Source organism: Limulus polyphemus, unplaced genomic scaffold (genome assembly GCF_000517525.1).
Source record: "Limulus polyphemus unplaced genomic scaffold, Limulus_polyphemus-2.1.2 Scaffold341, whole genome shotgun sequence".
Lineage (NCBI taxonomy): Eukaryota > Metazoa > Arthropoda > Merostomata > Xiphosura > Limulidae > Limulus > Limulus polyphemus.
This window is the reverse complement of record NW_013665951.1, coordinates 288690-303475: the sequence shown is the minus strand read 5'-3', so window position 1 is coordinate 303475 and position 14786 is coordinate 288690. Positions and strand designations below refer to the sequence as shown.

Sequence of the window (14786 nt, the reverse complement as noted above, 5' to 3'; positions counted from 1 at the left end):
CACCAAACATGCTTGCCCTTTCAGCCGTGGGGGCGTTATAATGTGACGGTCAATCCCACTATTCGTTGGTAAAAGAGTAGCCCAAGAGTTGGCGGTGGGTGGTGATGACTAGCTGCGATCCCTCTAGTCTTACACTGTTAAATTATGGACGGCTAGCGCAGATAGCACTCGTGTAGCTTTGCGCGAAATTCAAAACAAATCGTTGTAGACATCTAATTCCGAGTTTTAGCGTTAAAAGCCCTCAAGCTTACGAACTGAGTCACGGTAAGCCTCATCGACGTAAGAACACCATTACCGAATAAGTTTCTAAATACATAAGTAAAACTTAAAATTAAACCTGAAAAAAAATCCTTCAGGTGGTTTGAAAGTGCACTTGGGATAAAATAATCTAAACATTTCCTTATGCCATTATTTTTATACAGGCCATTGATGCTATGCTCTCTTGCAAGAATTATGTGTTAGATTGATAAATCCTGGCCTATTTGAAATACTTTTACGTGATCAGACAAATAAACTCGTGTAGACGGAACTTTATTTAAGAAAACTACACGTAAAGTAAACAATAAAGTATAGTAATGGTATTTATAATAGTGTACAGAGTATGAAACAGTTATGAGCGTTCAGTGTATGACACGGTTTTATGAGTTGAAACAAAGAAACTCTCCAAAAACGAAGAATAAAACCCGTAGTAAAGAAAAACGTAGCTAAAAGGTGTTTATAGCAGTCTGTGGAACGGACCGAAGCTAAATTATTGCAAAGTAAAGTAAATGTAAAGTTGTATTGAAGACAGACTTAGCTGAATATACAGAAACGTCTGAATGTGTGTTCACAAAATGATAAGCATATGGTTTGAACGAACTGCGCATGCATATTTTAGACCTAAATAAGTCTAGAAAGCTCACAGAAATTGTATTTAGTGTGTTGTTCATTTTTTAGGAAATTACATGCGGATTAAGCGTTGTTTGTGTGAAATTCTTTGCAAAAAACAACAACTAAAGTTGAAATTGAAGCCAGTCGTCATGTGGTGACAACGACATTGTGCTATCGTGTACCATACTCGTTGCATTGAAAAGCTTGACTAAGCAAAAAAACAAGTAAACTGCTCGGACAAAGGCCTTTCTAACGACATGAGATTTGTAACGTTTGGTCGAGAAATTTGCAAGAAAAGTTCCAGACAGATAAATGCAAAGCGTATTATTTATACAGATGTGTAAAGGGGGCGATTCTGTATTTCTAGTTACTTATTACGCAAAAAAAAACTAAAAAAAAACTGGAATGTATATCCGTTACGGTTGTGTTTGCTAAAAATTATTAGGCTTACCTCTGTACATACAATAGCATACCATTATTAGGCTTACCTCTGTACATACAATGGCATACCATTATTAGGCTTACCTCTAAACATACAATAGGATACCATTATTAGGCGCTTTGCGCGAAATTCAAAAAACAAACAATACATCTTGGGCGCCATAGGACCTAGTTGTTCAGTTCGTAAATCCTCGTACTAACTAAAAATATGGGGATATAGGACAAGACTGCTCTCCGAAATCGTTGTTTGATTGTTTTAGAATGTTTGCTCAAAGCTACACAATTGGATATCTGCGTATAGCCGTCCCTGATTTCAAGCTGAGATTAAAGAGTTTGTTTTTTTTGATACATGATGGGCTGGCTATCTGTCTGTGCTCGCCACGAATATCGAAACTCGTTTTTAGCCTGAAAATCCCCCAGACAGAATGGAACGAGACTAGAAGGAAAGGCAGCTAGTCAACAGCACTCATACCAACTCTGTCTGATCATAATAGTTGGATATGACTGTCACTCTTGTAACGCATCCACGGCCTTACAGTGTGGAGCGCATTTTTGCGGAAACGGGAATTTTCTGTTTACCAACTCTTATATTAACTGATGCTATCGATGTCTTATTATTTGTGTTGTGATTTTCGGAAATCATGGCGCTAAAACGTTTAAGTTGCCTGTATATCACGTATTCTCAGTTATTGTTTATATATATATACATTTGTTTGTCCATGTCTATCTTTCACCTGCTTTCTCCACAAGGAAACGTTTTTGTTACAAAATCCAGATTTACATCTTGGGGCTCCGACATGGCCAGGTGGTTAGGGCACTCGACTCGCAATCTGAGGGTCGCGGGTTCGAATCCCCGTCCCACCAAACATTCTCGCCCTTTCAGCCGTGGGGGGCGTTATAAAGTGACGGTCAATCCCACTATTCGTTGGTAAAATAGTAGCCCAAGAGTTGGCGGTGGGTGGTGATGACTAGCTGCCTTCCCTCTAGTCTTACACTGCTAAATTAGGGACGGCTAGCGCAGATAGCTCTCGTGTTGTTTAAAAAGTGACTCAAGAAAGCTTTAAAAAATGAAAAATGACTTGACATGTCATATCTCTACATCTGGTAATCTGTGCCTGTAATATTCACAATAAGAGCTGTCCTTCTTCTCAAGTAATATTACTAATTCCGTAATATACCACTGATAAAAGCATGTTAGTTAGTTCGGTAATACTGTACACGAATTTCTATCTGCTGGACTTTCACAAGCACTCTAGCGTCCTCTATATCTGACATGTTTAGTAGCATAAAATTATTTTCACTTTGCTGAACTATCTAATTTCAATATACTTAGATTCGTTTTCCAGCATATTTAGTGGAACAGCTGTGCTACCATCTACTGCCGACTAAGGTTCTGTAATTTTCGTATCATTAGCCATTAACCTCGTGCTTTCTATTAAAAAATTCCACAATATATTTTTTTCGTATCGTGTATGTGGTTGGTCGTATACCCTAGGACGTTTTACATTATCGATTCTCATAACGAGCTCTGATTTATTCGTTACTTAGAGCTAAAGTCTGTTTTTTTGTCTATCTCGTTGTGCTGATCAATAAATAGCTTATCATTAACAACACTAGTCTCTCTCTCTTTCTATATATATATATATAGGTTTGAAGCAAAAAAAAAAGACGTATAACGAGTAAAGTTAACGTTACAGGATACGGTTTCTTTAATGCCCTTCACTTCCGGTAGGTGGAAAATTTATTTTCTCGGAACTTTCACCTCTGTCCACTTGGAAACTAGTTGTTAGCGTGTTCAGTTAGTGATCTCGAAGATTCGTGGTTCGCGACATTTGCTATGGAAATGCGCTCCGTATTTTGGAGTCTCATTGTTCGATCAGACAGTAGCTGGCGGTTGGTGCCATTGAGCAGCTGCCTCCACTCTTGTAAATTAGGGAGGGCTGTGCACAGGTAGCCTTTGTGTAAAATTTTGAAACAAATCTATACACTTAGTAAAATAGTGTTATCATTAGGCTTTTATTAACCTTAGTTCAATAACAAAGTCGTTTTCTCTAGATAAATATTCGGGAAACGTTTCTTTTTTTTATAAAAATATTTTAGAATTACGCTACACAGTTCTTAATTGAAAGTACTATTTTTTTACTATACTTTACCATCGTGTGAACTTCGCATGATATGGTGTTATGAATGTGTTAGAACAAAGTGTTTGTTAAAAGCTTCGGCTCTCAGTACGTCCTTCAACAATATCGCCCTCCGGGGGCTCTGTCTCTAGACTTATGACGCCAGAAAATCGGGTTTCGATAATAGTGGTGAGCACACCATGAATAGCCCATTGTGCAGCCTTGCGTCTAATAACAAATCAACAGCATGATTTTACTGTCATTTTTTCATACGCCAGTTTGTTTTTCTAAATGTACATGCTAGATGCGTCGCCAGGTGCTTAAAAGATTCAGGGCTCGGGAATTTTCGGCATTTCAATATGATATCGATCATGGTTTTATTTTCTGATTTTTCGAGATACCAACTGCGGATTCGGGGCACAGGCCCTGTGTGCCAGCGCATAGAGACACTAGGCCAAGCATGGCCAGTTGGTTAGGGCGCTTGACTCGCAATCTGAGGGTCGTGGGTTCGAATCCCTGTCACACCACACATGCTCGCCCTTTCAGCCGTGGGGGCGCTATAATGTGACCTTCAATCCCACTATTCGTTGGTAAAAGAGTAGCCCAAGAGTTGGTGGTGGATGGTGATGACTAGCTGCCTTCCCCCTTGTCTTACATTGTTAAATTAGGGACGGCTAGCGCAGATAGCCCTCGTGTAGCATTGCGCGAAATTCAAAACAAACAAACAAACAGTTTCTATAGTTTCTGGGAGTTTGAGGCTTGCTTGCGACATGTTTAATCTTCAACTAAGACACAACGTTTCACTCTACCCAACTAAATAATGGGCAACAGCGGGTAGCTGGGGGTTAACGTGCGAGGGAATGTGTTACCATTGTGTTATTGAAACCTGGTTTCAGCACCGGGTCTTATGTGTCATCTAAAGGTGGAAAGGATCTGATTTGACCTATAGCGATAACTCCCCCCTAGCAACAGTGGTCATTTTAAATTAGAGGAATTTCTCTTGAGAACCAGGATCACCTAACAACAACAATAATTCCAATTTAGATATTTTCAATTTTCATTCAACAAAATTTGCAACAAAAAGTACACACTGTACCTTTATTAGTTACTGTATAACAATACCCTTCTTGTGTAAATGTTATCTGAAAGTTTAAGGTTCGTTGAAAGTCACTTCCGCCCTGGCAAAACATGTTTCTACACCACTGAAGTATCGGGTGAGTAGGCGTAAAACTATCATTTAGCGATGGCACATATTTAAATGTATGCTAATCAGATACACTAAACACCATCTAGATTTTATGAATGTATATATATAAAGCCCTATTTTTCTTTTTTATCTGTAAAGTGTGTAATTATTTCTGAGCTGAAACCCGCCTTCCATGATACTGTCAGGAAATTCCCTCCAACATACGTGTTTTTCACACAACATTCAAATGGTTTGTCATGGTTAGTAGGTCCCAGACAATTATCATCACATATAACCCACACAGGTGCAATTTGTTTATTTTTGAATTTCGCTGTTTGAGGGCTATCTGCACTAACCGTTCCTAATTCAGAAATGATAGACTTAAAGGAAGGCAGCCAGTAGGCCTGACCACTTTTTCATGACACTTATAACTACAACTTGTGCATTAAAACTTGCTTTTTTTATTCAATAGATTGCACTGTGTGTATGCAGCACTTGTAGTTAAAATGGCTCAAGATTAAGTCTCATAACATTAAATTTTCAAAATATTTCTGGGGGGCATGCCCCCCAAACTCCAATAGAGATGGCAATGTGACAATGGCCTGGCCACTCCAAAATTGGTTCCTACGGCAAGGACGAATATTGCAAAACAGGTTTCATATCTCTTAGAACAGTTTCTTAGATCAACAGTTTCTATTTTAGAATGACTTTAACGTAAACGAATTGTATCACAAAAGACATTGAAACCAAAACCTAAAGAAAAGCCCAGCTTGAGGCTAAAACCATGCACCGTCATCAGAAACAAATTTTGTTTTGTAGTTTCATATTTTATCTTCTTCAAATTGTACGCATATATGTTATAAAAGTTATGAAATAATTAGAATGAGCACTCTAGTGACAGGAAGTGTAAACACAAGGGGTCAGGGATAGTTTAGTACGTTATGGTGGTTGAACTGGTGAACTATGGACTTGGCGTCACGTGGTATGTGACGGTAACGATTTATGTACTTAAAACCAAGTTTGTGGTGTATGCTGGAGCTGCCTGAACTATTTTAGATCTTGCTGTGTATCAGATGCTCAGGTGTATCAGACACCTGTTAGGTCAGTTAGTTCTAGCCTCGTTCTGACAAATGGTGACCAGCTAGACAGGAATGGAGAAGTGCGACTCCAGTTTGAATTGGAAATGTTGAGCGCCAAACAAAGGTAGTTGTTTCTGTCCTGGGTTCAGAGATTGGTATCTTAGGGAGGAACTATTAGAAAACTTGTTCGGCCAGTTTTGCTTGTGCAACAGTCAACTACAGTTCTGTGCCAAAACCATTCAGTTTACCTGTCTTGTTTTTATTTCGCATTAGCCGTCCCTAATTTAGCAGTGACAGACTAGAAGGAAGGAAGCTAGTCAACACCACTCACCTCCAACTCTTGGGCTACTCTTTTACCAAGGAACAGTGGGATTGGCCGAAATATAATAACGCACACGGCTGAAAGAGCGAGTACGTTCGGTGACCGGGATTCGAATCCGCGACCCGCAAATTGTGAATCTAGCACCCTAACCTTCTCAGAACCAACCAGATTGGATCTGAGAACAACGAACTGCACGTGGGGATGTTGAGAAGAACGTATTGATACTGCCAAGTGAGCAAGTGATGTAGTATGGACACAATCCAGTAGACTGTCGTCATCTGCTGCAGTGATAGAACTGACGAACGAAAAACGCCATTTTCTGTTTGGAAAGTAGGGTCAAATAGTGTTGTAGTAGTGCTAGACACTCAGCTGAAATTATAATCATCACGATAACAGAAGCAGAAGTGATGCAAATAAGCTGGAATGCTGGAGTCACTGCTGCTGTACCGAGTCCAAGAACGAAAACGAATGTACATCTTCCAGAGCACTTGATGTCTCTATTAGATGATTGTGCACACAATCTGAGCTTGACACAGGGACATAAACTCAGGGAGTTTGTTAATGTGCTTATGAACTAGATGGTCAACCGGGTCGGACAACAATCTCACATCTTCACATAGACACAGGTGACTCGCATCTCGTACAAAAACCTCAATACAGAATTCCTTGAAGCACAAGTAACACTGATCCAAAGCTTGGCCATCTCCAGTAGTGATTTCGTGAGGAAGAAATTTCAGCATTCTTTGTAGACTTAGATGGGTGAACACGGCTATATGTATTGACACCTTTCTTCTACCACGAACAGATGTGTTGGAAAGCATCTGTTAGTTTGATACACTTGGCTTCTGGTTACTGGCCAGTTGAATGGGATGACAAGAGTAGATTTAAGACTATTTTTAGTACTAGCAAAGGACTGTAGGAATTATGCATTCTAGTTTGTATGGTTTGGTTATTTTAGAGCAAAAACATATTGGACTATCTGATGTGTCCCCCGTGGGCAACTGAACCTCGAATGTTAGCATTGTAAGTCCTTAGACCTACCACTGTATCACTAGGGGACATTGTGCCTTCTGTCTGATGGATCTTATACTTACAAGTCTGCAATGGGACATATGTTTGGTCACATGTTTCAAGCCACTGTTGAGAACCTAAGAATGGTATTCCAATGCATCAATAATGAAAATTTGAAATTGAAACCAGGAAAGTGTATTCATGCACACACAAGTGGAGATTCTTTATCATACATTAAATAGGATCTTGCAAAGATTGCGTTGGTCAAGCACTGGACCAAGCCCGAAACTAAAGGTGATGTCCACGGTCTTACAGATTTCGAATCTTATTATCAACGATTTGTGACCAATTTTTCCAAGATAGTCACACTATTGTCCGCGTTAATCAAGACCAATGCACTTTTCATGAAAACAGGTATGTGAGGACATGTATGAGCACTTAAAGTGTGCTTGAACTAAGCACTGATGCTGGCTTATTGTTGAAGAGGCCGTACCTTCATTCCAGGATACAGATGCCAATTATGCTGGAACTGGAGTGGTTTTGACAGAGGTATAGGTCTTTATGTAATTAAGTATGAACTTCAAAAATTTGAAAAATACAATTTTGAGTTTGATAATGATGTTGCAAGAGTTAAATTCATTGTGCATCACTGCCTGGGTCAACAGCATGGAAATGTTGACAGATAATCTCACCAGCCTGTGAAATCATGTTCGTTTGTTGAATGTTCTGATTGTGGACACTGTACACCAGTTAAAGCCAAAGTGGTGACAATCCTACATTTGGATGTAGATCATGAATTACTGGAAAGAGCAACCAAAGAACTAGACGTGGCTTGGCCACTTTTTGCTGTTACCACCACAACTTTGAAAACGTAGACACTTTAGTTAAGTCCAATTCATATTTGCTGGCTAAACCTTGACTATAATGCTCTGGAGCACCTAAAAGATCCATGTTGATCAAGGAGCAATAACCAGTTGCTTGCTAATACTTAGATGTGGTGAAAACATCCAGTTCATTATATTATCCTTTGTCTGATAACTTGGCGGAATGGGTGTAAGAGACTATCAAGTGCATGCTTGCTAAATTTGTAAACTCTGGCCATAGTGATGTAAATGACCATAAATGCTGTAATGGGCTTCTCTGAATCTCCTAATATTCATACGAAAAGTAAAGATCCTAGTGCATATGCCTTCCACCCAGTGCAGATGTGTCACACCATCGATAGGAATATGTGTAATGACTGTGTCCTTCAAAAGTTGATGCACGCGAAATTGTGTGACAACAAACGAATAAAGTGGCCAGGTATAAAAAGAAATGTTACCACAAACCAGTAATGGAGCAAAAGTTTGATCACGGTGAATGGGTTTGGCTATGATATGTGCTAGCAGCGCGTGTTTAACTTGGTTGTAGCTGAATTGGTTTCTAATTTGACTATGGACAACTCATTGAGATGAACTATGAATTACAGCAGTCATGTGATGCTTGCTGTTAGAAACTTTCTGAACAAATTTGGGATCCAGCGCGTAAGTCAACACACCTAGTGTTGTGATACCAGGCAAAAGTGTACCTGGTGGTGTGAAATATATGTGCCAATAAGGAAGTTTTTATTTAACACAGCATCAGAAATCAACATAGACTATATAAATCAAGCGAAACGTGTACCACTTTACTAGATATTTTTTGTCTGGATTATTTTTCACTTTTATTTGACGTAATGAGTTTTACGACCCCTAGATGGCAGCGCTACTAGAACAAATATGTTATGATAGAAAAAAGTAGTTTGCTTTTTTTTTTTTCCGTCTGTGCACCTATTACATTGGACTATGTATATATATATATGTGTGTGTGTATTTTATAATTGATGACAAACGAATTACTTTGTGCGTAACTATGTGAAAGTAATACATACAAAAGCACAATTTTCAAGCAAATAACGAATTTAGTTTGGAAGTTTAGACCGCATTGAGAACAAGAATGAATATGGTGTTTGTATTGTCTGTTTCTTAATGCGGGTAAGGAATATCTTCAGTTCAGTCTTAAACTGGAATATTTGTTATCTTCTGATTTCTCATTGATTGAAAGACACGTAGTTGCTAGAAAATTTACATCACACTAAGTGAAAAACGTGGTCGACCATTCGTTGACACTGGTGTTGAGGAAGAAATGTTTTACAGTTGAGGCAACTTAGATGTTCATGGTTTATGTAACTGAACTTTTAAGGGTGAGATTACTTGTATTTGTTCATTTAGAACATAGATAGCCAACTGGCAGCCAACGAAAGTATGTTATTCGGCCTCATATCCTGTTTTGGCAAACAGAAAACGAAACCGTGCTCAAGGAAACCAGTTTCGTGATGGTTCTGAGAAATTTCTTTAAATGTTAACTCAGCTGTTTATTCAAAACCATATAATTAACTGGGGATCTATAGTAGGTAAAAAACAGGCCCACGAGCATAAAGAAGCCCAAACTACAGTCTAGGTAAGAAACAGGCCCACGAGCATAAAGAAGCCCAAACTACAGTCTAGGTAAGAAACAAGCCCGCGAACATAAAGAAGCCCAAACTACAGTCTAGGTAAGAAACAGGCCCACGAGTATGAAGAAGCCCAGACTACAATCTAGGTAAGAATCGGGCCTAAAGAAGTTGGCCTTTCTTGAAAGTAAGAAACAATGTACATATTGTTTTAGAGTAGTTTCGATTAAGAAATATGTCTGGTTTGTATAATCGAACAACTTTCAAACTTTGGTGGATATTACTATATGTTTGGTTTCGATATTTTGTTTCTTAACGAGGTAGTTATTATACATGAATTTTGGGTTAACTACATTTATTTGTAGTTTTATGACACCATTTTTGTTTTGACTAAAAAAAAATATTTCTGGATTTGTTTTTGAAGTCAAATGGGATTTTTACTTAATTATTAGGTTTAACTTGTGTCAGGCGTTTGCTTGCATTTATGCCCTCCCTTACCCCCTTTAGAACTAGACTTTGCTTATGTAGTACTCAGAGAATGGCGGACGAACACATGTGTATGTGAAATAGCTGTACTCACTGACCAGTTAAGACTGTCGTCATGGTCCAGTGAGGTCCGGGTTCTAGCCAAGTTAGCTTTATATGCATTGGTCCCATGAGAAGTTACATGTGTATTATATTCACTAGTGCTTAGGACAAATATTAATTTACATTTTAGGGGTGAATGCATTAGCCATGATTATTGTGTGATGCAACATGTGCGTTACATCGTGTAAAGACGATCTTTCTTTAGAATGGTTGGGTTGACTTTAAGTTTCAATCATGATTTTTACTATATAAACCCATGATTCTTGACCATTGGGTACATTGCAATAATGAAGGACAACTTGCTTATGAAACCGGAAGGTTTCAGTGAAGTACCAACGACTCCTGGGAAAGATCTGAACTGGCCAGCTTCTGAACCAATGTAGCTGGCAGAAATATTTGCAACCAAACCAGTTATAGTAAGGGCTTTGGACCTGCCAGGATGAACCTAAAAATCTTAATCTCTGGTGTCCCACTAGTGTCTTGGTGATAATAGTCGCACACGAACTGACATCTGATCCTCCATTTCAAACAAATGAAAAAAAGAAAACATCAACACCCTTGCCACCACAAATGTCATTCAGCTGGATGCACTGTCAACCATGGCCTCGAAAATGGTTTCTGCCAAATCATATTGCAGGTCATGGAACAATGGTGTCAGCACTACAATCAGGATCAGGTGGCAGAATGTATGTAGGTCTGGGCACTGACGTACAAGGAAGATGTCCATCTGAGGTGAAGACTCAAGACTCCGTGATGGTTGAAACTCTCTCGCAGGCCAGGTGAGGACTATAATCTCAATCTCTAAATCATACTTTTATGGAAATATCCATGTGGAATTAGAAAAGACTTTCCTACCAGTTTGTTTACAGCCACACCAACAAATACATCAGCATGAGAATTTGCTGAGTTACAAATCAACATATTTAAGATAATATCATATGCAAACACAGTGTTCTGAAAACATAGTTATTTCATATCTAAACGTCTGTATAAGAATCAAGAAATACAAATCGGTATAATGTTCAAATCCCAGAACAGATAGTTACAAACAGAAACCTCTATTGGTTACAATACATGTAAAGCCCACGAAATACCAATCGCAACATCGAATTTGCAACTCTGTCTGTTGTCTAATTTTACCTTTTTTTAAAGTTCGCTATATCGAAAGATATCAATATATATATATATATATATATATATAAGTAATTTCAACTTTGCTTTTTTTCATATAAAAATTATTAAAAGATGACACAAGTATACATTAAAGTTGGACTGAGACTTCTACTTTTCGTCTTGCCCATTCCCATCTTGAAAAAAAAACTGGCGCTCTTATAAATAGTTAAACAAACCCACAACAGCCATATTAAATAATTCGTTTGCTTGTTTGTGCTCAAAGCCACACAACGGGCTCTCTGAACTTTATACACAGCAGATTGTTTGTTTTTAATTATGCACAAAGCCACACAACGGGCTCTCTGAACTTTATACACAGCAGATTGTTTGTTTTTAATTATGCACAAAGCCACACAACGGGCTCTCTGAACTTTATACACAGCAGATTGTTTGTTTTTAATTATGCACAAAGCTATACAAGGGCTATCTGTGCTCTGCCCACCACGGGTATCGAAACCCGGTTTCTAGCGTTGTAAGTCCGCAGACATACCGCTGTGCCACTGGGGGACTCCACAGCAGAGAATCCAACGCTGGATTTTACCGTTGTAAGGCCGTAAACTTACCGCTGACCCAGCAACAGACACTTAAATCCGGACTTTGCAAGTTTTTTTTTCTGCATTTGATATCAAGTTTTAGTTATCTTTTCCAAACAGATCAAATAAAAGAAACTTTGCTAGTTTCTCTAATTCTTACCTTGTAAATCTGATAGGACAACTTTGTGGTCGTAAGATCCCGTTAGCAGATAGTAAGCCTTGGGGGAGAAACGAATGGTTCGAATTTCTGCAGAATGAGGCTGAAAGCATTGAATTATCTTCCCGCCTGTGACGTCATACAACATACACGTAGAATCATCGTGGCCAGAAACAAGCAGCCGTCCTGATGGATCAACACACACTGAGGCGACTGGACTGCCTAAAATACAATAAGCCGTTTGTTATAAAGTTTGTAACTCGTAAACTATCGTTTTTATGTCGCACCTTTTCTCATTGTCTTTCTCTTAAATGTAATTCTTGAAATATTACATATATATATATATATATTAATGTTGGTAGATTGTATTCTTGCATCGTTTCGAATGAACTGTTTTTTTTTTACATACTGGAAAATAAATAAATCTGTTTTGTAATTTATACAAATCATATTCGTTGTGTCATGTTATTAAAACCAGTCTTTTAGCCATGATTAAATCAGAGACGAAGTAAACTTTGTGTCAGCTTTGTTTATACGCACAGATTTGGTGCTCTTTCATTTTAAAACAATTTTTATCCTGGTGCATAATGCACCATATGATGCTAAATCTTGAGTAATGATGCCAAATGTTTCATCGTACTATTAGTTATCGTAATAAGATCTTAATTTTTTTTAAATAATAATAAAAAAGAAGTTAGTTCATTTTATTCAATCATGCTTGAAGAGATTAAATATGGTTAAATTTATATCTAGTTTTAACTGTGAAATCATAAAACGAAAGTGTTATCAAAACATCAGGGCTAGATTTATTTGAAAATTTGGACAGCCTACCTGTTTCGGAATGGAATATATATATATATATATAAGTGTATCAAGAAAATTTATTCTTTATCACTATACCCTCCCCCCCCCACCCACACACACATTGGGGCTATCTTCCTAGTAAAGCCCTCCCCCAGCGGGTCAGCAGTACGACACTAAAAATCGGATTTCAATACCCGTGGTGGGCAGAGCATAGATAGCCCATTGTGTAGTTTTGTGATTAACAGCAACAACCAATTAATGCTAAGTATAGAACATATTGTTGGTGTGAACGTGCTTTATAGTCACTAGGAGAAAAACCTATACACTGTAGAAGAAGTGTCATCGGGCACTATTCCTGAGTGTAGCTGCTGCCATCTATGAGCATCTTAATATATCACCTCACAAGGCAAAGACCCCTTTCATGATTTTGTGTCGTTTTTGTTGAATTTTGCCCAAATCTACTCGATGGTTATATGTATTAGCCACTCCTGATTTTAAAATGATAGACTACATGGAAGGCAGCTAGTCAACACCACCCACCGCCAACTGTTGGGCTACTCTATACCAACGAGTAATGGGATTGACCGTAATATGGTAACACTCTACAACCAAAATAGCGAGCATGTTTGGCGACGAGTTTCGATTGCGAGTCGAGTACTCTAACAACCAGCTTATGCTAGGCCTCATGATCACACCTACAACGTAATCTCGAGATCACATCTATCATCATAACTGCTTTTACATTTAAAATTTCTGTAATACAGACACATATAGTTTAATTTGTATTACAGGAAATGAATTAAATAATTTGGGTGTCTCATTAACCTTTTTTATTTTACACGTTATTTCATCACTTCTCATGGTTGTTCAAGTTCCTAAGTAATGAAATCCCACATCTATTATAAACATTGGGGTATTTTTAGTTGTGATTGATTTCATTTTGTAGGCCCGGCATGGCCAGGTGGTTAGAGCGCTCGACTCGCAATCTGAAGGTCGCGGGTTCGAATCCCCCATCCCACCAAACATGTTCGGTCTTTCAGCCGTGAGGGCGTTATAATGTGACGGTCAATCCCATTGTTCGTTGGTAAAAGAGTAGTCCAAGAGTTGGCGGTGGGTGGTGATGACTAGCTGCCTTCCCTCTAGTCTTACACTGCTAAATTAGGGACAGCTAGCGCAGAGAGCCCTGATGTAGCTTTGCGCGAAATTAAAAAAAAACAACAAACAAATCATTTTGTAATCCTAGAACGCCTTTCATGTGTCACCAAAATAAATCATTAGTAACCAGTATTAGTTCTTAATGAGACACGGAGCTGTAATTAGAATAAACACAAACAACCCTATATCATAACAAGCAACAGCTTCCTCATATCCGTGCAAACTATTACAATAAATATGAAACGATCATATCAAACTTGATATAATTTACAATCATATAAGAGATTATGTTACATGCGTATTTGTTTTACCCTAAGTGTAAATACAATTATACACAGAAGTGATACACGCATTTCATGTGTCGGGGTATGTGCCAAGTATGATATAAGCCAAAAAAAAATCATCCAAGCAGTAAAAACTTTATTGTTAGCCAACTGTCTAAAACTCACTTGTTACCGCGAAACACCTTAGTCAGCCACAATCTGATTGAGGTGTTTAAGATTGTAAAGAGAATTGATAGTGTTGACGCACCATCTTTTTTTTTAATTTATTTAACAGTGAGAATAGTAGGACTAGGGGGCCACAAATATAAATTTTGGAAAGGTAGCAGTCAGCTTCAGCTAAGACAGTTTCATTCCTCCAACAGGGTGGATGGCCTTTGGAATGGGTTGCCTTCAGATGACCCCCCAGTGGCACAGCGGTATGTCTGCGAACTTACAACGCTAGAAACCGGGTTTCGATACTCGTGGTGGGCAGAGCACAGATAGCCCATTGTGCATAAATTCAAACAAACAAACAAAGCCTTCAGATGTTGTAGAGGCAGTAAATTTAACTGAATTTAAGAAAAAGCTTGATAAGTATATGAATGAAAAGGGCT

General features: G+C 38.4%; 1 protein-coding gene across 1 annotated transcript in view; it reads right to left on the bottom strand.

Annotated features, from left to right (window-relative positions):
- The window catches only part of LOC106457522 (WD repeat-containing protein 47-like), a 40536-nt gene that overhangs the window by 4643 nt on the left and 21107 nt on the right, over window positions 1–14786 (bottom strand). Inside the window, exon 6 of the mRNA XM_022383483.1 lies at window positions 11954–12172. Within this exon, the coding sequence (XP_022239191.1) occupies window positions 11954–12172 (219 nt within the window). The remainder of the gene's footprint in view (window positions 1–11953; window positions 12173–14786) is intronic.